The following is a 24,979-nucleotide window of genomic DNA, read 5'->3' on the forward strand; positions in this document are numbered from 1 at the left end:
AAAGCCCACTGTGCCTCACACAGGTAAATACAGCACTGTCCTTGCCTCTCCTCGGCCAACAAAGGAGGCAGCCACGCAGACTTGTGATCTCACCTTTAGTGCCACGGTGGTCAGATCGGCCAGCACAAAGATCGCCCGTTCAATCTCCCCACTCTCACCTGCTCCCTCTATGGCTCACCCTTCATTGGGCTCAGCTAAATCCCGAGCCCCAAAATCAGACACTCAGACTTCCAAAAAAGAGCCTACTCGTGAAGATTTTTTATGTAGCCCGACTTCGCAACCATCGATTCCTCCTTCCTCTCAACGTCCTGTTTCCAAGAAGGCTAATAAGAAACCCAGTTCCCGTCCTTCTCCGCTACAGTGTGTCTCATCTACAGCACCACCTGGTGGTAACCGCCCTCGGCCATCTTCTGTGGTGCCGAGGCGCACTGCTGGTGGCCGATCAAGCAACCGATCGGTGGTGGCAGGAGCTGCTCCCGAACAACCTATGGATCAGGATCCTCTGCCTTTGGCTGAATGCCATTCCACGCTGTCAGTCGCCAGCTCTGAGCAGTCGTTGAGTTGAGGGCAATCTTGGTCACATTCTTTCCTTTTTTGTCCACCCTATGTCCATTATCCATTGGAATATCTGCAGCATTCGAGCCAATCGGGATGAATTGTCGATCCTCTTACCATCCTACTCGCCGGTCATCTTCTGTCTTCAGGAAACAAATCTGCGTCCCCACGATCGCTTTGTTTTCCCCCATTTTCAGTCAGTCCAATATGATCTCCCTTCTGTTGAAGGCACTCCAGCACATGGAGGACTCATGATTCTTCTCCATGATACTCTCCATTATTACCCAATCCCCTTAAACAGTTCCTTCCAAGCTGTCGCTGTCCGTCTTTCCCTTTCTGAATACGCCTTTTCTCTTTGTACTGTATACTTTCCATCGTCCACACCACTGGCAAGAGCTGATCTCCTTCATCTACTTGGTCAGCTTCCGCCCCCTATTTGCTGGTTGGGGACTTCAATGCCCACCACCCGCTTTGGGGATCTCTGCGTCCTTGTCTGTGTGGCTCACTGTTGATAGACGTCTACCACCAAATGGATCTTGTTTGCCTCAATACTGGGGACCCTACATTTTTGTCTGCCTCTATGACAAATTTCTCTCATTTGGACCTTTTGGTCAGTACTGTTCTGCTAGCTCAGCACTTCGAATGGTTCGATCTTGCTGATACACACTCGAGTGACCACTTTCCATGTGTCCTTCGATTGCAGCCACAACTGCCATATATGCACCCAAGATGCTGGACGTTTGCCCAATCTGATTGGACACTTTTTTTGTCTCTAGCGACTTTCGATGACACTCACTTTCCTATCGTCGATGATGAGGTCACTCATATTACAGAAGTTATTCTTATGGCTGCGGAACATTCCATACCTCACACCTCCGATTTTCCCCGGCACCCACCAGTTCCTTGGTGGAACGAGGCATGCCGTGACGCAATACGTGAGCAGTTACGTGCTCTTCACATTTTCCGGCACCATCCTACTTTGGCCAACTGTATCCGCTATAAGCAGTTCCATGCGCGATGCCGTCGCGTCATCCACGATAGCAAGAAGGCCAGCTGGGACTTCTTTACTAGCTCATTTAACACCTTCACTCCCTCCTTGGAAGTTTGGAGTCAGATTAGACGGTTATCTGGCGCGTCTAGTTTCTCCCCGGTCTCTGGGCTCACTGACGCGCATGATACATTAGAGGACCCCTTCGCAATTTCTAACTCATTGGGTTAACACTTAGCTGAGATTTCGAGCTCTTCAAATTAACTGCCAGCTTTTCTTCCAAAAAAACGGGCAGTGGAAGTGCGACCTCTTGCTTTGTCCTGTCAAAATTGCGAAAACTGTAATACTATTTTCTCCATGCGGGAACTCCAACATGCACCCTCATCTTCTCGCTCTTCCGCCCCAGGACCGGATGGTATCCACATCCAAATGTCGTTGCATTTATCATACCATAGTCTGCGTTACCTCCTTCGCCTTTATAATTGAATTTGGACCGACAGTACTTTTCCCAGAAGATGGCGGAAAGCTATTGTCGTTCATGTTCCGAAACCTGGAAAGGACAAACATCTCCCATCTAGCTATCGCCCCATTTCTCACGAGTAGTGTATGTAAGGTTTTTGGAGCATATGGTGAATTGCCGAGTGTCTGATTTTGGGGCTCGGGATTTAGCTGAGCCCAATGAAGGGTGAGCCATAGAGGGAGCAGGTGAGAGTGGGAGATTGAACGGGCGATCTTTGTGCTGGCCGATCTGACAACCGTGGCACCAAAGGTGAGATCACAAGTCTGTGTGGCTGCCTCCTTTGTTGGCCGTGGAGAGGCAAGGACATTGCTGTATTTACCTGTGTGAGGCACAGTGGGCTTTCGACTGACAAATAACTTTCGAGCAGCAAAGGTCGACACCTTTTCCTTCCCTCTGATTTCCTGAATGAGCCGTTCGTCTTTAAAAATGGGGCAATCTCTAGAGGAAGCAGCATGGTCACCCATACAGTTGATGCAACGAGGGGATGGAAGTGGACAAGCACCCTCATGGGCATCCTTGCCACACGTAACACATTTGGCTCGATTGGAACATGACTGGCCGGTATGATTGAACCGCTGACACCAATAGCAACGCGTAAGGTTTGGGATGTAAGGGCGAACGGAAATTATCTCATAGCCTGCTTTTATGGTAGATGGAAGTTGAACTCTGTCAAATGTCAAGAAGACAGTACGGGTTGGAACGATGTTCTTGTCAACCCTTTTCATGACTCGAACAGCCGTTACGTCCTGGTCAGACAGGTAGTTTTGAATTTCCTCGTCGGACAATCCGTCGAGGAAACTTGTATCAACGACCCCACATGATGAATTTAAAGTGCGGTGCGCTTCCACCCAGACAGGGACGGTGTGGAGCAGTGAAGTACGCAGCAATTTTTGTGCCTGGAGGGCACTGACTGTTTCTAACAAAAAGGTGCCATTTCGTAATTGGAAACAAGACTTTACACGACCAGCAATTGCATCGACACCTTTCTGAATAACGAAAGGGTTGACTGTAAAGAAGTCTTGACCTTCCTCCGACCGAGAAACAAGGAACTGTGGCAACGATGGAAGAATTGTCTGTGGCTGAGACTCATTGAACTTTTGCTTGTGAGCAGACATAGTAGATGATGAGGAAACCATTGCGGAAGTATCCCCCATCGTTACCGGCGTCTCCGATGGCGCGCTCCTTCCTTGTGGGGGGCCCTCTCTGAGGGCACTCCCACTTTAGGTAATTGTTCACACCTCAGGTCACACCTCCCAAGAAATGGACGGAGGGACCAATCGGTACTTTCAGAAGGTATCAGCTCGGGTAATCACCCCTCCCTGGGCCTGGACATTACCAGGGGGTACGTCCATGTCCTACCTGTCTACCCGGGGCGGGAATTTACGCGTTACCCCGTCACCAGCTACGCATGGGAATGCGTGGGTCGGCCTTCAGACAAGCACATGGAGGAACAAAGGAAAGGAAAGGAAAGGAAAGGAAAGACTTGAGGTCTCAAATACCGCAGCGGAGAAAATGGTAAAGAGAAGAGGTAAGGAAAAGAGGACAAAGCAAGGACAAAGACTTGCCAGTAGAGAAAGCGAAGAAGAGAGATTGTTTTACAGTTTTGAGCGTCCGTCTACGGACGTAGGCACTGAACATACTCCCAGAGGGGGAGAATGGGAAGGGAAGGGAAGAGGCGGTGGTGAGGGGTGGGGAGGGGGGGGGGGGAGATGGGGGATGGGGAAGGATGTGGAAAAGGAAAGTATGCAGCCCGGAAAGGAAGGAGGGCCACACTAGCTCAGGGTCCCGTGTTCGCTATGCACGTATCCACAAAAGAGTTGTGGACCTCCTGGGGGGTCTAATCTTGTTGCCTCATATACATCACACAAATATGGTTGTGTTATGATCTGAGTAGCAGGAATATGTTCCACCTCAACCACTTAGTTAATTTTATTAACCATCATCTCTCTCCACTCAGTCTCCCAATCGAGTGATTGGTCACCTCAACAATAGTACGATTGCATTTCATGACGCAACACAGCAGATTCCAGCATGGGTAAGCTAAATGCATCCTTTGTTTCAGTACCTGCTAAATCAGCCATCCACACTCCCATAAGTGCTGGTCTCCATAAAAATGACACATGAAAAGGATAGCTGCTACTTACCATCTTACCATATAGCAGAGATGCTGAGTCGCAGATAGGAAAAAAAACCTGTCAGAAAGTGAGCTTTTGGCCATCAAAGCTTCATCAGAAGTAGACACACACACACACACACACACACACACACACACACACACACGACCCACTTTTACGGTAGAGCTTTATGCTGTTTTCCAGGCTGTCCAATACATCAGTCACCATCAGCAGATGCAGTATGTTATCTGCTCAGACTCGCTCAGCTCTCTCCTCAGTCTCCAAGCTCTCTACCCTGTCCACCCTCTAGTCCACTGGATTCAGGACTGCCTCCACTTGGGGGGGCATCTCTGTGGCATTCCTCTGGATCCCAGGTCATGTTGGTATCTGTGGAAATGAGGCGGCCGATATAGCAGCCAAGGCTGCAGTCTCTCTCTTCTTCAGCCTGCTATTCGCATGATTCCCTTCGCCGATCTATGGAGTGTTTTATGTCATCGTGTTGCTCTTCTATGGCACATACATTGGTCAACACTTCCCAATAATAAATTGCGGGACGTGAAAGCTCTTCCCTGTGCTTGGACCTCTTCCTACCGAACTCGTCGTCGGGAGGAGGTAATTTTAACTAGACTCCAGATAGGGCACTGTCTTTTTAGCTGTCGACATCTTTTAAGTGGCGATCCTCCCCCACTCTGTCCCCACTGCTCTCAACTGTGGACGGTGAGACACCTTTTACTCGAGTACCCCTATTTTACTCCGTTACGCGCCCGTCTACAGCTGTCGCCTGATATATCTTCCATTTTAGCAGATGATGCGTGCTCAGCCGATCGTGTTCTCGAGTTGATTAGTGCCAGTGAGATGATGTCAGTCATTTATAGCTCTTTTTGGGGACAAACAACCCCCCTTCCATAGTGGTTTTTTAAGCTTTCCTTCTATTTTTAGTTTCCCCACTTTTTTGAGTTTCACTCCCATTGCTGCTGGTTTCCAGTTTCGTTTTTTTACGTTTTCCTAAGTCATAGACCACATCTTTCCCACTCATTGTACAACACAGTGGCATGTGATGTGTCACTGCCAATTGGTGCATGTGGAGGGGTATGGGCAGGAGTGTGCATCTGTGTGTCATGCTACTGAAATAACTATACACCATACAGTGTGGACATTGCAAAACAAATTTGATAATTTTTAACGTAGTTACCAAGTTTCAGCAGTTTAGTTGTGAAAATGTGACAGAGCTGCATTCACATTTAATAATATTAGGATGGAAGTATGGATTAACCCATTATATCGCATCATATGATTTATTATACGCTTGCTCTTCTCAGATATCTCTTTTCAAAAGCACTTTGTCAGCAACTGAAATATTTCTTTTAAGTTTTATTGTTAGTTTGAAAGTTTATTGTTGAAACTAACAGTAGCAGTGGAGATCAGGATTGTTTATTTCCTGGTGGAAAGCATTTGTTCTAGTGCTATTGACTCTGCTAGTTCTCGTCATGAGCAGGTGGTAAGTAATAATAAAATTATGATGTGCAGGTTCATAATTTCACTCATATTATTACGGATTAGTAATTTGAATACTTAAATGCAATATATAAGCACAAATTGGAAAAAGAGTACTTTATTTGCTTTGTTGTGGTACTGGCTTATATCTTTATGTATGAAATATATGGTGGATGGTAAGGGGTCATTTTCTCGCAGTTGGTCCGATTTACCGGGTGATCAAAAAGTCAGTATAAATTTGAAAACTTAATAAGCCACGGAATAATCTGGACATAGAGGTAAAAATTGACACACATGCTTGGAATGACATGAGGTTTTATTGGAACCAAAAAAAAACACCCCATATTGCTAGACGCGTGAAAGATCTCTTGTGAGCGTTGTTTGCTGATGATCGTGTGCTCAGCCACCACTTTCGTCATGCTTGGCCTCCCAGGTTTCCAGACCTCAGTCTGTGCAATTATTGGCTTTGGGGTTACCTGAAGTTGCAAGTGTATCGTGATCGACAGACATCTCTAGGGATGCTGAAAGACAACAACCGACGCCAATGCCTCACCATAACTCCGGACATGCTTTACAGTGCTGTTCACAACATTATACCTCGACTACAGCTATTGTTGAGGAATGATGGTGGACATATTGAGCCTTTCCTGTAAAGATCATCATCTTTGGTTTGTCTTACTTTGTTATGGTAATTATTGCTATTCTGATCAGATGAAGTGCCATCTGTCTGACATTTTTTGAATGTTTGTATTTTTTTGGTTCTAATAAAATCCCATGTCATTCCAAGCATGTGTGTCAATTTTTACGTCTCTATCTACATTATTCCGTGATTTATTCAGTTTTCAAGTTTATACTGACTTTTTGATCACCCAGTATTTGAGATATAATGTGGGAGAAGGAGAGGGACTTTGGAAAGGTTCTAAATATCCCGTTCTCCACAGATGATGATGATGATGATGATGATGATGATGATGATGATGATGATGAAACTTTGACATATTTGATACATTCAGGAGCTTGAATTTGTACTTGTTCTGCCATATGATGGTGAAGGCACTGACAAAGATGTTGCAGGTAGTGATGCAGGGGGACATTCAGGAGCTTGAATTTGTACTTGTTCTGCCAAATGATGGTGAAGGCACTGACAAAGATGTTGCAGGTAGTGATGCAGGGGGACAACCCACTGTTGTTGCTGGTTTAGGTAATAAGGTTCTGGGACGAACTGCAGAGATAAGATCAGTAAATACTGACAGCCTTTTTGAAAACGTTTCATCTTTATCCACTCGAGGAAAATCCCTGCTGTTCCAAATCATGATTGCGGTCCCTAGTTAGGAAAACAAGACACTGGATGGAAGAAAGACTAGATTCTTCACAAAAATTGAGGTATCTAGTGATCCTACAGCTGATATCATAGAACATGCCTGCATCAAACTCGATGCCAATAGATCTTTTTCATAAAGTTTTTGTTGCTGATTCTGAGATTCTGACAAGAGAGACAGGAAAATACGCTTCCCAAAAGGGACACAACATACAAATAAGTTATGATGACATCTACAAATACACGTTGGAGCAAGTCAGAGATCCCCATAAGCCACTGGGACATTCTGTAGTTGAAAAGCTGTGTGTGCGCTACAGCCCTCAGAACAGCACAGTGTACATTGATAATTACTTTAACTCTGTGCCCCTACCTGAATCTCGTGCGTCAAATGAAATCAAATGCGTAGGAACCCTGAGAAATCTCTGCTTGGAGAAGGCACCCAAGCCAGATATAAAGAAGGCACCATGAGGTACTACTCTTACAGTACATTTCAGCCCTTATGAAATTTCTTCTGAGTAGTTTTACCTTCCGTAGACACTAGAGAGAAAGTATTGTACATGTTACTTAGGCATAACATGAAACATTTTCTCATAAAGATCTTTAAACATTACCCAGCAGTCTAAAGAGTCTACTAGATAATAAAATTTTGGAAACAAAGTAGTAAATGCCCACCCATGATTCTTTAAAGAATCAAACACCCATGTATCAATCATCATATGTCCCAAACTGACTGTTGTACAAAATCATTTTACAGGTACATTCAGTGGTATATGTGGATACGGCTTTCAAAATGTGTTGTGAATAGAGATGGTTATAAAGAAGTAATAAATTAAAATGTCATGTCTGATGCTGAAGTTTTACTGCATGAACAGCAAAAACATAGTAAGCAATAGACTTCTTTCCTTTCATTGTGTGTGTGTGTGTGTGTGTGTGTGTGTGTGTGTGTGTGTGTGTGTAGGGAGGGGGGGGGGGGAGACAAGAAAAGTTTCCGTGATGGTTTTATTTGTGTGTGAAGTTGTTGGATATTGCTAAGTGATGTCATTGTCAGGCGCTGGATGGATATAGTCTGGGTAATTTGCACCCAGCGAGTTATACTGCCTCAAGGCATATACATAGTTTCCAACTATAATACTTGACTTATTGGGTTCAACCTAAGATTGTGGCTCTTAATGAACAGATTATGATAACATTTTAAATTTTTAAATTCAATCAATAACTGAATTAATTACTGAAAGTCAAATTTTTGTTGTTCCTGGAAGGTGTTATATAGACAGTCTGCAGCTGGGGCTCTGCCGTGGGTTAGTCGTCTACTAATACAGTTTAAAATTGTACCTACACGAACTGTATTTACTACATGGGAAAATTTCTTAACAAGAGTTAAGATAGTCCTGCAGTGTTAAATGTAGAATTAAGTTCATTTAACACAATTGTAGGCAAATAAATTTAATGCCGGCTATGTACAATTGATGTATTTGAATACTGACCTTGTAAGATACGGATGCATTCCCCATCACAGCACATTGTCACGCATATGATGCATACAACAAGCAACAGACCAAATTGTCTTCCTGTATCTCCGGCATGCTGGGATTGAAACAAGTCTGCAACTTTTATGTGACCACAATAAATGTTAGAGGAATCATTTTAAGTTGCATAGGAAGTTTTATTTATTTATTGATGGCTAGTTTCAGGTAGCTTGTCAGTTATCAAACCTTCTACATACGTAAGTCTTTTATTACAACCAAATGTGCATGTAAGTTACTGGCCACAAAACCTATAAGTGTAGCAGTATACAATGTAGTGTACATGCATGAATATCACTGTTGGTTGAAACGTTTTGAAATTGGACTCCTGCAAACAGGTGGTATTCTTGTTACTAAAATGGGTATAATAATGACTCAGGAAGGACTGAAACATCAGAAGTTGGGCTGGTGTATTTAATCATCCTTAGCAAGGCTTTTGGAATTTTATTACAACATTGACATGTATCATGTGATTGAAATATTGTAAAATGTCATTAAGTTTTGCTTAGTGGATTAGGTTGTACACCCGTTTCCCAGTTGTGACAGAGAAAAATTTGTTCTTTGTTCTGGTTTCTGTCTTGTCTCGAGAGTTTTTTATATATTGTTTGTTTCTCATTACATTTTTCTCAGAAATTTATTTCTGTATGCCTGTGAAAAATTTTATTGAAATGATAAAAATAAAAAGAATGTATTTGAAAAATACTCTAGACCCGAAGATTCAACTTTGCCATCAAATGTTTGTGTTTGCGAGTCCTGCTCCAGTTGACAGTTTCAGCAGCTGGTTGGTTAAGTTCTCTCATATGCTGTATGTGTCATTACTCATTAATAAACATATCATCAAATTTCAAGGGCACTTGTGAATTTTTTGCTTTAGCTTGATTATTTGTGTCACAAATAATCTTTGAAGATTCTAATGATCTGGAATAATGGATTCTTGTTTTGCATTTACAGGTTTATTAGTGACAGGAGTTGTAGTGGTCTGCATTCCAGAGTCAGGTATACAAGGTTTTGTATTTTTCTTGGCTGGTTTCATATGTTTTATACCTGGAGCGTACCATGTTGTCTATATTTACTGGGCTGTGAAAGGCAAACGTGGCTATGATTTCTATCACTTGCCTTTGTTCAACTGAAACGTATGAATACCGTGTCAAAAAAGTTCACATTTTTTGCACATAGCCTCAGGATGTTCAAATTAAATAAAATACAACAATTGTACTTTTTTAACAGAAGACTACTGAAATTGTCTTTCATTGTGTCATGTTCCTTTTACTAAAAGTTAACTAGTCATTAATAAAAATTATGTGAGTACAGTGTATTCAAAAGCCTGTATCTTAAAAAGCAGTTTGGAACAATTGTAGAAGTAATTTTTCTGATCAACTTCATTTGAACTCAAAAGGTGTCTTTTCTTGCCTATATAAAGCCTCAACTTTGACATTTATACTTCAATTTGTCACTCTTCTGCCTATAACTATAACAGTGTATTGACAATTCATAATTTGAAATAAATGGCCTTGAAATGTGTGATAATTTTGACAGTTTGTTCTAATATTTATGTACTTGACTATTATGCAGCTAAAGGACTTTAATTGCCTGTGAAAAACTATTTTGTTATTGTATTATAATTTTGTACAGTATTTGTTACATGTGTGTTTTAATATATGACTGTTGTCCACTTATTGTAAATAATCGATACATGCTCACAGATTTGCTGAATTATGATACTGTGATTTGATTGAAAGTAGTTTTGTAATGTACTGTCAGTCACTTGAGAAGTCTGAAAACCATGGATTATCAGCTTGTAAATATTTGATATTATTCCTGTTCTCACTATCATGAAATTATGTCTTGGAATTTGAGCTTATATCAAACATAAGTTGTATGTATGTACATAATTAATTGTGTTGGGCTTTATAGCCTGATAAATTGGACTGTGTGACAATTTTTAATGGGCTGAGTGAATCTTCTGTGGCCTAATGACTGAAGTGCTTATATATAATTAGCCTACCTCTTGAAAATAAGCAGGATTTTGGAAATGGTAAGAAATTGTGCTGCAGCTGTTATAACCATCAGTGCATAAATGTGTTATTTATGTATTACTAACCTTTGTTTTGTAATATAAAGCACATTTCTGGCATTCCACAATTATTTTGCTATAGGCCCAATTAAAAAGAAGCTGTGGAATTGAAAGTAGTATAGATTTTTATTAAGATATGTGGAGGACTGTGAAAGTCTTAGTCAGAAAATGTAACAGTATGTGTTAGCACTCATGCTACCTGGGAATTCTGCTCGTGGAAGTAAAATTCATAGTTAGTGGCATGAAGTACACGGGTATATTGTTATCCACTTGCTAATTATTGTCTGCAGTCAAAGGTGTTTGCCCCTTGGAATTGTATCTTTACATATTTCTTCAATTAACAGCAGTTGTAGTCTCTATTGCTTCATTAATTTTTTGGTAACTAAAATATCTACTGAAACAAAGTCCACCCTCTACTTTGTGCTATGCTGGGACGATACCTTGCATTAAATGTGCAGGATGGGAATGCCCAAGATTTTGTCATACTGCAGTATGGCTGTGGCAAGACTGAAAAACCTCCTGTTTGTAAGTTAATTTAAGTTACTGCTTCCATTACATCGAAAAGTTTCATTCCTGTATAACATTTGTAAATGACTATATATTTGAAGCTATTTCTGTGCTCTACAATTCTTTATACTCATTTTTGTCGTTTTTAATAATAAAAAGAAGTCAATAAATTTATGAACATAAACACACACAAAGGGCAAATTGTACCCTGATTGTGCCTATCTCTAAGTTGCATATTTAAAGTAATTTAGCTAAGATATTGCCTTGCCAAATGAAGTGCTGTATGTCGAAACAACTTTGGCGGTCATGTTGTTTGAAATCCATTCCACGCATGAAAATCGTTGTTTGAATAACAGACCCATTTTTTCTCTGTAACCCGCATCGTATTTCCTTCTACTAGTGGTCTCTCTCACTGACTTGTGCAAGAGGGGCCTGAATGTTTGTTTCGACTCGGTCAACATTGTGACTAAGGTATAAAAGTTGTGTTTCTCTATATCGCTTCACAGCTAATGGCAGAGGAGACTTTGCCTTACTGTATTCTTGCCATCTTTGTATAACATTTAAATACCTCCTCATTGTTTGTGAAATTGGTGTATATTTTGTTGTTTTTAATAGTATAAGAGTTTTTTTTCCCAGACAATACTGCTGCTAATAATGTTATAACCTCAATGTAACCTGCTGCTATTGCTTGTGCAGGTCCTGTTTTCTGTCTTTTACACACTCAGTATCAACTAAATTTTGTATTATGCCTCAGATGTCAGTTTTGTGAACAAGTTACAGAAGTGTAAAAGACGTGGATTATTTCTAGGTATTACAGTGAAAATATATATATATATATATATATATATATATATATATATATATATATATATATATATATATATATATATATATATATATATATATATATATATATATATATATATATATATATATATATATATATATATATATATATATATTACTAATTGTTGTATCAGCATTGGTTGCTTAGTTTTTCTCATATAAATATGTTTTTGTACAGCAAAACGTAGGTGAGAGTGTTAAACAATATTTTGTTGTTATGTGTAACAGTAAATCTTGTTTAATAGTGTTTGTTGATTTAGGAGAAAGGAAATTGAATCCATCCACATTAAATTTACATTGCTGGACGAGTCATTTCTTGTTAATATTGTTACTCACTTCTGGCCAATGTATAATGCATTAAACAATACTCATACTTTACAAGATAATATTACTATTATTATGGTTGTTGTTAAACATGATAGAGAATTGCTTTCCTGGCTGCTGCAAAGCAAATACATGCTCACAGTTCACCATTATCCAACTGTGTTGTCACTTGTTTAGTATGTTAGAGTTCGCTATGTAAATTTTTCAGATCCATTGTTTTAAAAAGTGTAACATAAATCACAGTAAAGCAGCATGTTTTTCTTTCTTGGTGTTCATTTTTCTTTTCAATCCTACCAAAATAAAGTATTTCTCATACTGTTATAAGTAATGTACTGAAATATGTTAGCTTCATCAAGAGCAATAAACTACCTTTTTTGATATATTGAGATTGCATTCATTTAACATTGTAGTAGCGACATTTGACTGGTGCTCCCCCATATGTATCCGCCACTGGTTGCAGATGCCTGCATATCTAGCAGAAGACATATTATGGACTTCCAAACCATGGAAGCCAAGATAAATGCTTACACTGTATCAGAATGTAAAATAACATTACTTGTGTTTACAGCTTTCACTTTTAATCGGATTGGAATGTCTGGCTACTGTATTGCTTTTTTTTAATTCCCTGTACCATCTGTCCAACTTCAGTGTTCAGAGGAAGTAAATCACAAATATGCAACATAATACATACTATTGTTTGATCAGTGGTTTGGGTATGCGTAAAAAGCTGAGAGGCTTCATTGACAAAGTTATACTGAGCTCATGGGCTTAAAGACACAACAAATCTATGCAAACTGCTGTATATGGCTGTATTTTCATGACGTTAGGTCTTTAGTATACAAAACAACCAACAGGCATATTTCTAGAGCTGTCAGTGGGTTTTTAACATAGTGGATCATAAATAATTGCTGCCAAAAATTGTATAGCGTGGTATCAGAAGACGCAAACAAATGGATTGTGTTATTCCTAAGCAGCTGATTACAGAAGAAACACAAAAGCATCTCGAGTCACTAACTGAATTTCTATATGGAAGTTGAGCAAGGTGTGCCTTAGGGCTCATGACTGGGACATACGCTATTCCTCCTCTGTATGAATGACGGGCGCCTGAATGTCAATGCTCACTGAACAATTACTTCTTAAACGGAACAACCCAACTGCAGTACAGGAAGCTGTGAACTTGGCTTCTTGACAACTCTGTAACTGGGTTGTAAACAAGGTTGGAAGGTACAAGATGAGGTACTGGTGGAAGTAAAGCTGTGAGGATGGGGCAGATTGTGAGTTGTGCTTGGGTAGCTCATTCAGTAGCGTACTTGCCCTCAAAAGGCAAAGGTCTCGAGTTAGAGCCTCAGTCTGGCACACAGATTTAATCTGCTAGGAAGTTTCATATTGGTGCACAAGTCACTGCAGAGTGAAAAATTCGTTCTCAACACTAAAGACAGTGAGCATGAACTTTCGCACCACACTAAGCTCACACCCCTTTCAACCACAGTTAACAACAGCATTTACTAGGCAACGAATAGACACTAATGTGGAATTCAAATTCCTAGGTCTGTGGTTATTAGATAATATGAAATTGAATAAATTTAGTCTTCAGGTAAATGCCAAAATAAAAAGTGGCTGCTAGCATTGAATGTGCTTGCAACCATTTTCTACCCAGTAGAAAAATCATACTACACATGCATGCAGCTGTACCTAAAATAGGGTGTGATGTCCTGGGGTAATTATCAAGCAGCTCTTAGTATTTTTAGGATCCTGAAGAGAGTTATGGTTGTCATTAATGGAAACAAAACTAGACTCCTGCAAAACCATTTTCAGAAAGCTGAGGATCGTAACAGTACCTTTCTTATATATTTTAAAGACTATTAAATCCCTAAAAAAGAAAAAAAAACCTAGTGCCAGTCGAATGTAGGCTAAAGAAAATTGGCGAAATTCACAAACATTGTACCAGAATAAATTCAAACCTGCATGAGCTACCTGCTAATACACAACTTTGTCAAAAGGAAGAATTTCACATGGGTCTTCGTTCAATAAGTTCCACTAAAGTATAAAGTCTGTTGCAAACAATACACTATTTTGTAAAACCGTGAAGTCTTATTTGATGTCATGGTTTTTCCTCTATAAGAGTACATAGAACAGTAAGAGTGCTGGTTATGATTAAGTGTAGTTCGTGGACTACTCAGTGAAGCAAATTTTACATAAGCCTGTTGCAGTGTATTGTAGAACATAATCTATCTGGTGTATATATTAACATATTTTGTCAGACACCTGTAAAACACTGTAATATCCAATCACATGGACCAAGTAAAGGACATTCATTTGATACGACTTAACTATAGCAGGGTCTGATATTTGCTGCACTTCTTTTCAAGTTCCTACAGCAGACGCCCACAAAAAAAAAGTCAGCAAAGGAGCAAAGTTTGTCACCAGATGAAGTGTTGAAGAGACCCAAGTCAGAGGCACAGCAAACATATTTCAAAATCCGTTTTACAGAGTTCCAGTTACAAGATGTGCCCGTAGCCACCAGTCGAGCAACTTTTGAACTGGGATAATGAAGATATGAAGTAATAGATGTCAGATACATTAATGAATGATACCCCAGCTGAATGATGAGGAACAGTACTGTCAAGAGTCTTGATAGTTTCATTGTGTAACTGTTCATTGCCACACAGAGTCCTCAGTGGTTTTGAGTGAGTCATATTGAAACAATTTAGAATCTTCTGTGTGTATGGTCACTGTAAATAAACAGGCTATACTGTCATTCTGTTTTCATGTTTAAAACGAGTCTACAGAGCCCACTAATATTTGAAATCTGACTGTAACAAATCTAAAAAGGAATTCACTGCACTCTGAGTTGATCCTCTGATGAAATGGTCATTGACATAAATAACAATCAGCAATTTTGATGCTTTGCTCTGTTGAATGTAAATGCAAGGATCTGCTGTCAAACAAATAAATCCATTTTTCTTTATAAAGGTGCCAGACATTATTCCAGCAACAAGGTGATTGCGTAAGTCCACATAATGATTTCATGAGGCAACAAATGCAATCTGAACCACCTTTGAAACCTTCTGCGTAATTAATGTTTCTGCATCCAGGTCACCATACTACAATTCAATTCTACTATCAAATGAATGAAGCTTCAAGTTTTCGACAGGTGTAATGGCTATTAAGGCACCAATAGCATCAGAACGAGCAACTGGACTAAAAGATTCATCATAATCAAATCGTGCCAAATGGAACGTATTGCAAACATCCAAGTGTGCACAATATCTCAATCGACCCATCAAGTTTATATTTTACCTGAAGTACCCACTGATTACCAATAACATGTTTTACTTTTAGGCAGTTCTGTTAAGTCGGAGATATCATTTTCTTCAAATGTCTCAATTTCTTCTGTCATTGAATCAAACCATTTGAAGTAGAAACTTGTGGATACTATCACTTACAAATCAGTTGTGCCACAGCCAATTTCACTGCTGCACCCATACACTATGTTCAGGGAGGAGGCTATAGTGACCGGAGCTGAATGAGTTTACCAAAAATGCAGATATTCAATGCAGATCAGTACAAAATCAACTGACATATAAGTTCTGGTTGTAAACATCAATGCACTCGCAATTGCATGTCCGCAATAAATTCCATCAGCACAATTAATTCCCTATTTTCGCACTTCACCAAGCCTGAACATTTGTCAAGGAGGGTGAACACTCCCGAGTGTTTCAAGCACATTGAGCAACCACAGACGTGTGTCCAAAATGACAATCAGCTACTTTCTGATCGACCTGCAGGGTCCATGCCCTTCGTGAACTTGAGAAAACAAAATCAATAATGTCAAGTTAACTTCCCTAAGGCTTCGGTGGAGGGGGGGGGGGGGGGGGAGTTTTTGGTAGCTCAACCCATGTGGTCTGCAAGAATCAGACTAGGGAATCCTGTTTACAGTTGCCTAGCTGGTCCAAGCTGGCTTGCCCTATGCATGCCACACCATTGCCAAAATTTGGCCTTACAGTAAGTAGTAATATATCTGATAGGCATCAAGGATGTTGGTCCCAAGAAAAGACATTGCCTGTAGAGCATTAATACACTGGCAATTAATACAAGATAATGAAATACAGATGTCCACAAGTCACGCAGCTTAGAGTTTACTGACACACTGTTGCAGATGCACTATGCTCAACGTGGGATGTAGAAGGTCTGTACATACGAACTGCCGTGGAAGCCATTCCAGCCTCAATCCTCGACATAGCGGAGGCACAAGGGCACAGACGTGGATCCAAATTTGTGACAGATATGTAACTAGAGTCATGGGAGGTTATGTCTGGTGTTTGACTGGAGATAATTAAGCTGATGATGCAGCCCAGTGGAGACAGGGTCTCTACAGCATTCAGTGCATGGGGCACTGGATTTGAACTCTGAATGGCAGCTATGTTGCATGCAGCCTGCCTTGTGCAGCAGGACATAGTTATGATGCTGAACAGGCATCTGAAGCAGACTCGCTGACTGGCATATGTGACATAGTCCACTAGTGACTGTAGTGAAGGTGGTCTGGGTGCATGTGGTGGATGCAATCCAGGCAGCTGCACTTTCTGGCTGGGCAAGGTGGGATGTGGCCAGTGCACATGTGGCAGTGTGATGATGATGTTTGGTTTGTGGGGCACTCAGCTGTGCAGTCATCAGCACCCATACTAAGTCCCAATTTTTTCACAGTCCAATCCAGCAACTGTCATGAATGATGGTGATGAAATGATGAGGACAACACAAATACCCAGTCCCTGGGCAGAGAAAATCCCCAACCCGGCCAGGAATCGAACCTGTGATCCAGAGGCAGCAACACTAGCCACTAGGCTATGAGCTGTGTACATGTGGCAGTGTGATGACAGCTGGTGGAACATGTGCATTGCTGGCAGCTATGGGAGCATGCGCTGCAGAAGCACTTTCCTGACTAGTGACAAAGGAAGCATCATCCATTGACAGGTCATCTGCTGGGCCGAGGAAATAAAAGACGACCCAGAGTGGTCAAGACGTAAACTGGCTTCACTTGGTCACTAAGACTTTAGTTGGCTTACCTCTGTAATCAATGTCAAGCATAACCTTGCTGTGGGTCATTACATAGTGTAGTACCGAGTAGGGTGGCTGAAGAGGTGGCTGTGCCATGTCAATGTGCAACATGATGTGCGTAGAGCACTGTACATCGACATGTACAAACACTTTGCCGGTGAAATGCCTCATTGGAGCATGGTGGATGCACAGATGTTCTGCCACTGGTGAGGTCAATGAGTCATCTAGTAAAGGTACTTGCTGCATGAAATCACTAGGGATGGTGGTGATTTTCTGTAGATGAGGTTGGCAGGTGAAGCACCATCTCTTTCTTCGGTGTTTCTTACAATGGGAACAGGACCAATGGAACTGCTTCACTCTGGGCTTTGTTGTGACAAGTTATGGAGGCTTTCAGTGACCTTTGGAGTCGATCAACCATGTTGTTGGATGTAGGGTGGTAATGGTAGTTCTTTGCAAGTGCCCGCTCCACAGACGAGAGACACGTGTAATAGCACACAGTCAAATTGGCACCCACAGTTTGTTGTGACATGACTGGAGCAGCTGTAGCACGCCACCCAGGTGTCGCGGAAGGTGGTAGCAATGGTCTTGGCATTAATGTCAGTGCTGCTTCCAGCCAGCAAGTGAAATGGTCCATCTTGCTACAGTGTCCACATGGACATATGAAAAACAGCCGGTCACAGTGGGAAAGGCACTGACAGATGCATGTATGTGCCTCCCAACTTTCTGGCATGCAGTGCAGGTACATGCCCACTGATGGGAGTCTTCCCAAAGTCCTGGCCAGATGAAATGCATGGCCACAAGTGACACAGTGGTTTTGATGCTGGGGTGTGAAAGTCCATGGACGTGGCCAAAAGCATTGCACCAGAATTTCTCCAGAAGAAATGGATGGTGTTTGCCTTTGGAAACATCACACCCAAATCTTAGGGGTAGAGCTGGGAATGGGCACTAGTTCCAGTGATAGGCCACTGGAGGTGTCATGGCAGAGGCGGTGTAGCTGTTCACCATTCTCCTAGCCTTTAGCGACATCCTCAAAGCTCACAGGAGGAGAGGCACCTGCACAAGCACAGGATAGGCAATCGGCTGTGATGTTGTCTATTACAGAAATGTGCCGAATACCCTTGGAGACACGTACTAGGACTGCTGGACCTGGTGCAGTGAGCACTTAAAGTGGTTATTCAGAAATGGATGAGTGATGGGCTTGTGGTCTGTGAGCATGAAGAAGGAATGGTTTCCCACACAGACAGGTGGACGTACTTCACCACCTCAAATACTGCAAGTGGCTTGTGATCATAAGTGCTGCAGTTGTGTTGCAACTCTGATACCTTCTGCAAGAAAAACCCAAGTTAGTGCCAGCTACCACTGCTGACACATTGTTGAAGCACTGCACTTATGGCAGTCTGACTGGCGTCCAAAACCATGGCAAATTCAGCATTGTGCACTGGGGGAGGAAACAGCATTACTTCTGCGAGGATCTTTTAACATTTTAATGTTCGTATAATAAGTTGCCGTCTCTTTAATCTTAGAATAGATGATCAACGCAGCTAGCCGCTATCTTTGTGTAATGTCTTGTCTGTATAGACATGTATCTGTTGTCTTTAAGATCCCTTCACCTTCACACATAAGTCTATACAGTAAAGTAGGGCCCTCCCAGTTCTTGGCTGATCCGTGATAAGACAGGCGAAAAATTAGACTAATGGAGGATTCTTAGTATTATCTCTATTTTCATTCGCTCTCTCTCTTTCTCTCCTATATCTATGTATAGTTTTTAATAGAAGATTTCATTACGTGATATAGTGATAAAAAGAATCAGCCAAATAGAATCTTTGGTGGAGTCCTTCGTCTTGGCAATCAGTGGCTGGCTTGCTGTAAGAGATCTTTACATTTGTTATTACTGTTAAACACTGAAGTCAGTCGGGAGAATCAATCATTTAGACAATTTGTTCCTTTTACAAAAGATTGCGAATTTCAGATGTGTACAAAGCCTTTTTGGACGATTTAACACAGACTCAGTGATTGCAGGCGATCTTCGACACAGCTGAAACTTCCCCACTAATTACAGGGGCAATGTGATCAACAAATGATTCAGAAAAAACTCATTCGTTCATTCACTCCAGAATAAAAAAGTCACAAACCTTATTTATGGAGGAAATCATGTATTAAATCCATCTCCATTACATGTCCAGATCTCCGGTGAATCCACGCCTTAATTATTTTCCTTTTACAATCTCCTTCTCTTCAAAATAAACTGCTAGCAGCACAAATGTTAATTGGCTCGCTTTAGCGAGAAGAAAAGCAGAATATGTATCTATCAGAAACACGTCAATCCCTCAACCGATACTCCAGAAGCTGTCCTAGTTACCACTCTAACAACCATGGAGAATGCATATATAAAATCAGGTCAGATAATTTTTCCAAATTGAATGAATGTGGATGGTTTGATTGAAAATGATTAATTGGTGCGTGGTAAAGGGTATTTGCTGTGGGGACATTACAATCTGTTTGGACTCCTTGACGCTCTTCTCCAGTGTGTCCGAGCAGATAATGGGAATCCTTCATTTTGACATGGGGCCCCGTAGAGCTGAAGTCAAAGGGTTCTGCATAGCAGTGCCATTAGGCAGATGACATCGATAACAGTTTAACATGCTAAGTTAGTGGTATAAGTTTTTATGTGTCTATGGGTGCGGCTTATTCACAATCACATGTGAGTGGTTGTGGTGTGGATCCACAAGGGGTGGTCAGGTACCCAAGAAAATCCGTTTCAGTGCCCCCAGAATGTATTTCAGTGGGTTAATGATGAGTTCCACTTCACTGAAAGACAATGATTACGAGATGGTGGTGGACTCAGGTAACTTCAAAAGAAACAGTCATTGTGCTATGCAAAGCATCGTGGTAAGCCTGACGAGACATCATCCAGGAAATGCTGCCAGCTCAGGGCTGCATTCAGAAGACCGAATATCATGAACATACTGTTGAACAGCCCAAATGGTGTGATAATGACCATTTTGTGTATATCTTCAGGCAGCACAGGAATCTGCATGAATACCTGCACTGAATCGATTTTACTGAACGACTGATTCCACACGTGCGCATAAAGTTCTGCAGCTGTGGTACTGGATATCAGTCCGGCACTGTTTGTGCGTTTAAGGCATAATTGTCCCCATATGGGCACCAAGAACTGTCTTCCTTGTGAGCAGCTACAACCAAAAATCTAGCAGAATATGAACAATATATTTACAATGCATTCAAAGAGTACAATACACACACAAATTCATAATAAGGATGACAATGATATGAAACCAGCATCTGTTTTGAACGAAACCAAAACAAATATGGGAGAGTTCAAATCATCCAATAAGGAACCCAGATGATGGACTAATAATGATTACCTTTTATTACCAATATTATGTCATTCACCAGCCACAGATGGACAGACAGCAACAAGATACAACATTATCAAAATACATGAATACAACTCTACTATGATAGTAATTTAGTACCGCAAGACATATTTAAGTTATAAATTAAATTACAGTAATATCACAAGTATAAAATAGATACAAGTATGTAATGAAATTAAATATACTGGTTGCTGCTGGAGTCATGGAACTGAGCTGCTGCTCAAGTAAACACTGTGCTATTACTAGAGAAGAATTTTTCAGTATTGTAGAAGGGTTGCTCTTTTAGCTTACACAAAATAGTAGTTTTAAACTGCTCCCATGGTAAAGACTGAATGTGATCAGGTAGAGCATTAAACAATTTTAGGGCCACCATTGGGAAGTTATTTTGTGACTTTGCTAATCGGCACCTTGGCATGTCGATACTGTCTTTTTTGTGAGTGCTGTATTTGTGAACTTCATTTCTCTGTCTGTAAATATCATGGTTTCTTTTTATGTGGAAGAGGCAGTTCAGTACCTACTGGCTGTAAACAGTCAGAAATCCTAACCTGGTGAAAATTGGTTTTCAGTGGTCTGTTTTTTTGCTTGAAGTAATGATCCTCATTGCTTTCTTTTGCAGTAAAAGCATGTTCTTGCAGCCTGAAGAATGGCCCCACAACAACAGCCCATAACTGATGTGGCTGTGGAACATTGCATAGTACACAGTTAGAAGGTACTGTTCTGGTACTATACTTTTCATTTTCCTCAAGAGGTAGAGAACCCATGAAAGTTTGGAACATACATGTTTGGTGTGCTGTTGCCAGGTTAATTTGGTATCAATGAGAAACCCCAGAAGTTTTAACATCTGCTGCGTTACCCAGTGCTCCAGTATTGCTGAGGCTGAATATCATCCTCTGAGTTTTTTCTTTATTAATTTTCATTTTGTTCATGATAAACCAGGCCTTAGCTTCATTGAACAAGATTTCAACTTGTTGGACTGCCTGTTCAACATTCTCTCCTTTTGAGAACAAGGTTGTATCATTCACAAGTGTGCCCATTCAAGCCTATGTCATTTACGAAGACAAGAAACAGCAGGGGCCCTATTACCGATCCCTGTGGAACACCATACTGTAGCTTCTTCTCACTGAATCAGCTCCTTGCACGGAGACAATCTGCCGACTGTTTCTCAGGTAGGATTCAAAAGTTTGCAGGACAGATACCCCTATACCATATGTTTTTAGCTTTCTGAGCAGGGCCTTATGTGGGATGCAGTCAAATGCCTTACTAAGGTCACAGAGTACTAGTGCTATAGACTCTTTGTCTTCAAAACCCTGACTTATGTTTGTAACTAAGTCAAATACAGCTGTTGTTGTTGACCTGCCCTTCCAAAAGCCATGTTACGCATAATAAAAGAGACTATTTCTTTCAAAGTAACTTAATAGTTGTTCTTTCATTATCAATTCCATCACCTTCACTAGTACTGGTATTATAGATATGGGCCTGTAGCTTGACACCTCATTTGGACTGCCTTTTTTGTAAACAGGCACTGTGCGCACTACTTTCAGGAAGTCTGGAAATTCCCCTGCACAGAGGCTTTTTATTTATTACTACCGCTAATTTATTTATTTATTTATTGATTTATTTAACCTGGCAAGATTAGGGCCATCAGGCCCTCTCTTACATCTAACCAGGCATTCTACTTATTTTACATTCATATGTTTTAGTAGGCATGTTAAACTACATCTAGTACAAAAGTGAAATAAACAATTTGAAAGGTACACCTGGAAAAATACATACATATAGAGTTTATATTCTTAGGTCACAAGTACTGTTATAATTAGACATTATTGAAGAGACAGATTTTAGATAGGAGTGCTGGCAGCAGGGAGTATGAGGGAGACTCATGGTGAAGGGAGGAGAAGAATAGAGACATGATGAAACATAATTAAGGAAATATAAATAAAAAGAAGATTGCGTGGCTAATAGAGATAGATGAAGAGGAAGGCATCTCAGGAGCAAGACAGGAGACGCTAGCTTTGCTATTTGACAGATGAGGGGATTGTCCTTGTACATTAATTTTGTGGAGAACTTTGTGAGGATGATAGTAGGAAATGCTTCAACTTCTTCTTAAAAGCAGCAGGAGATCGAATTTTGTGCAAGGTAAGGGGCAGTTTGTTCCAGAGGCGGACAGCGGCAACTGAGAAGGAGTTTGCAAAAGTTTTTGTTTTGTGAGTGGGCACAGTTAGGATACCAAATAAGAGTGACCTCGTATTTCGATTATGGTGACATGACAGGTTTTTAATCTCTGAAGCAAGGTACTGGGGTGCTTGCGCGACGAGGAGTCGGTGGAGTAGACATAGAGTGTGGTAGTCACGCAATTTGTCCGGCCGCAGCCAGCCTAGCTCGGAGTATGAAGCACTAACATGATCATATCGGCGAATGTTGCAGGTGTAACGCACACAGGCATTCATGGTTAGCTCTAGCCGTCTTTTGTTTTCACTACTCATGCCTTGTTGAATCACATCACAATAGTGGAGGTCGGTAGAACGGGTGCTTGCACGAGCTGGCGTTTCAAGTCCTGTGGAAATATGTTCCGAAACTTTTTGAGAGCATAGAGACAAGCAGACGTCTTTCGGCACACTGCGACTGTATTCTCTGCCCAGTTGAGATGCTCATCCAAAGTTACATCCAAGTTCTTCACTGTTTTCTGATATGGTATTGCAGTACCGTCGAGCAGAATAGGAGGTAGCTGTTCGCGGAAATCTGAACTTATTAATTTCTGATGGGCTATTAAGATTACTTGCGTCTTTTTTGCATTTAGTTTAAGCCCCAGGTTTTTCGCCCATGTCACTACTGAATGGCTGTGTAATTTCACTGATTATAGTTTTTAACATAGTACAGGACATGCATGGACTTACAGTGCTCCAAGTGACTTGGCAGTGAGCCATCGTCTTGTTGCCGGAAGTCCCTATACAAGTGTCACCCCTATGTTATGAACACAACAGGACATACATGTGTGCTATTTCAGCAGAGTTAAAATCTGCAACAAGTGTTCAGCGGAGTGCTATAAGAGAATGGAATCTGTATCCTGCAAACATAAATCCATTTATCAGTGAGATAGAACTCTTCGAGAAATCGGAAGTTTGATTTCAAATGCTGGAAAACATACTAAAATACCTGTGACCGAAGATACCATGGTATGGTGTGCATGGGTCATTCACTAGAAGCCTAAGTAAATTCAAAGAGATCAGCAAGTTCAAATGGCTCTGAGCACTATGGGACATCTGAGGTCATCAGTCCCCTAGAACTTAGAACTACTTAAACCTAACTAGCCTAAAGACATGACACACATCCTTGCCCGAGGCATGATTCGAACCTGCGACCGTAGCGGTCGCGCGGTTCCAGACCGAAGCGCCTAGAACGGCTCGGCCACAGCGGCCGGTCAGACCAGCTAGTAGGGAACTAGCCATTTCCCATTCGATGGTGCATGACATGGTATGCAAACATCTCCGTTTGTGAGCATACAAACTCCAACTTTTGCATCACATTAAGGCTAAAGAACATCACAGATGATATGATTTTGCTATCGAAATGTTGCATCATATGGACGAAAACAGCGAATATGTCAATGCAGTGCTGTTCAGTAATAAATCTACACTGTTCAACGGAATTAAAGGATGACTTTTTCGAAACCTCGTAATTGTCTCCCATTACGATGTATAAGATTGAAATTTGGCTCAAAGAAGCCTAAAAGCGGAACGTAATGGTGAAAAAGCGTGGCGTCTTTGGGCACGACGACGCTGCAAACAGCGAGGTGTCGACACATGCGAAAGAATGACCATAGCTCAGAAGTTCATATGATATATAAAGTGGGTTATTGATGTCATAGTGGTACCAAATTCCACTATAGTTCTGCCCAAAACCACTGTAGACGTGTCATACTATGAGAAGGCCGTCACAGCTCCTCTTACCCCCATCTCATCCTTCTTTTACCACCTTTGCAATGGAGGTCAGAACCGCGATGCCCAGCGTTGAAATCGCGCGGTTTTCCTTTGTGTGGCTGAGGAAAACATTTCAGACATGCCGTCATTCCGAATGGAAACGAAAAGACGTCTGGGTGTGGCATAAAGAGCTTCACTGAAAACACCCCTCTCTGTGGGACATTTATTCCCACCCATTTCGCGGTCTAAAATGGCAGTTCGCAGTGTGAAGAGCCACAGGAAGAGATTCCTAACAACCTTTGGCTCGAAAACGACAGTACACCGTGCGGCGAGCAACAGGAAGATA

The 24,979-nt window shown here is 41.2% G+C and overlaps 1 protein-coding gene across 1 annotated transcript in view; it reads left to right on the forward strand.

The window, feature by feature from the left end:
* LOC124712563 overlaps positions 1 to 11,581 on the forward strand; it is a 40,117-nt gene extending 28,536 nt beyond the window's left edge. The window contains exon 3 of the mRNA XM_047242877.1: positions 9,464 to 11,581. Coding sequence (XP_047098833.1) covers positions 9,464 to 9,642 — 179 coding nt within the window. The 3' untranslated portion in view covers positions 9,643 to 11,581. The remainder of the gene's footprint in view (positions 1 to 9,463) is intronic.
* The last annotated feature ends 13,398 nt before the right edge of the window (positions 11,582 to 24,979 follow it).

Source organism: Schistocerca piceifrons, chromosome 8, assembly GCF_021461385.2.
Source record: "Schistocerca piceifrons isolate TAMUIC-IGC-003096 chromosome 8, iqSchPice1.1, whole genome shotgun sequence".
NCBI lineage: Eukaryota > Metazoa > Arthropoda > Insecta > Orthoptera > Acrididae > Schistocerca > Schistocerca piceifrons.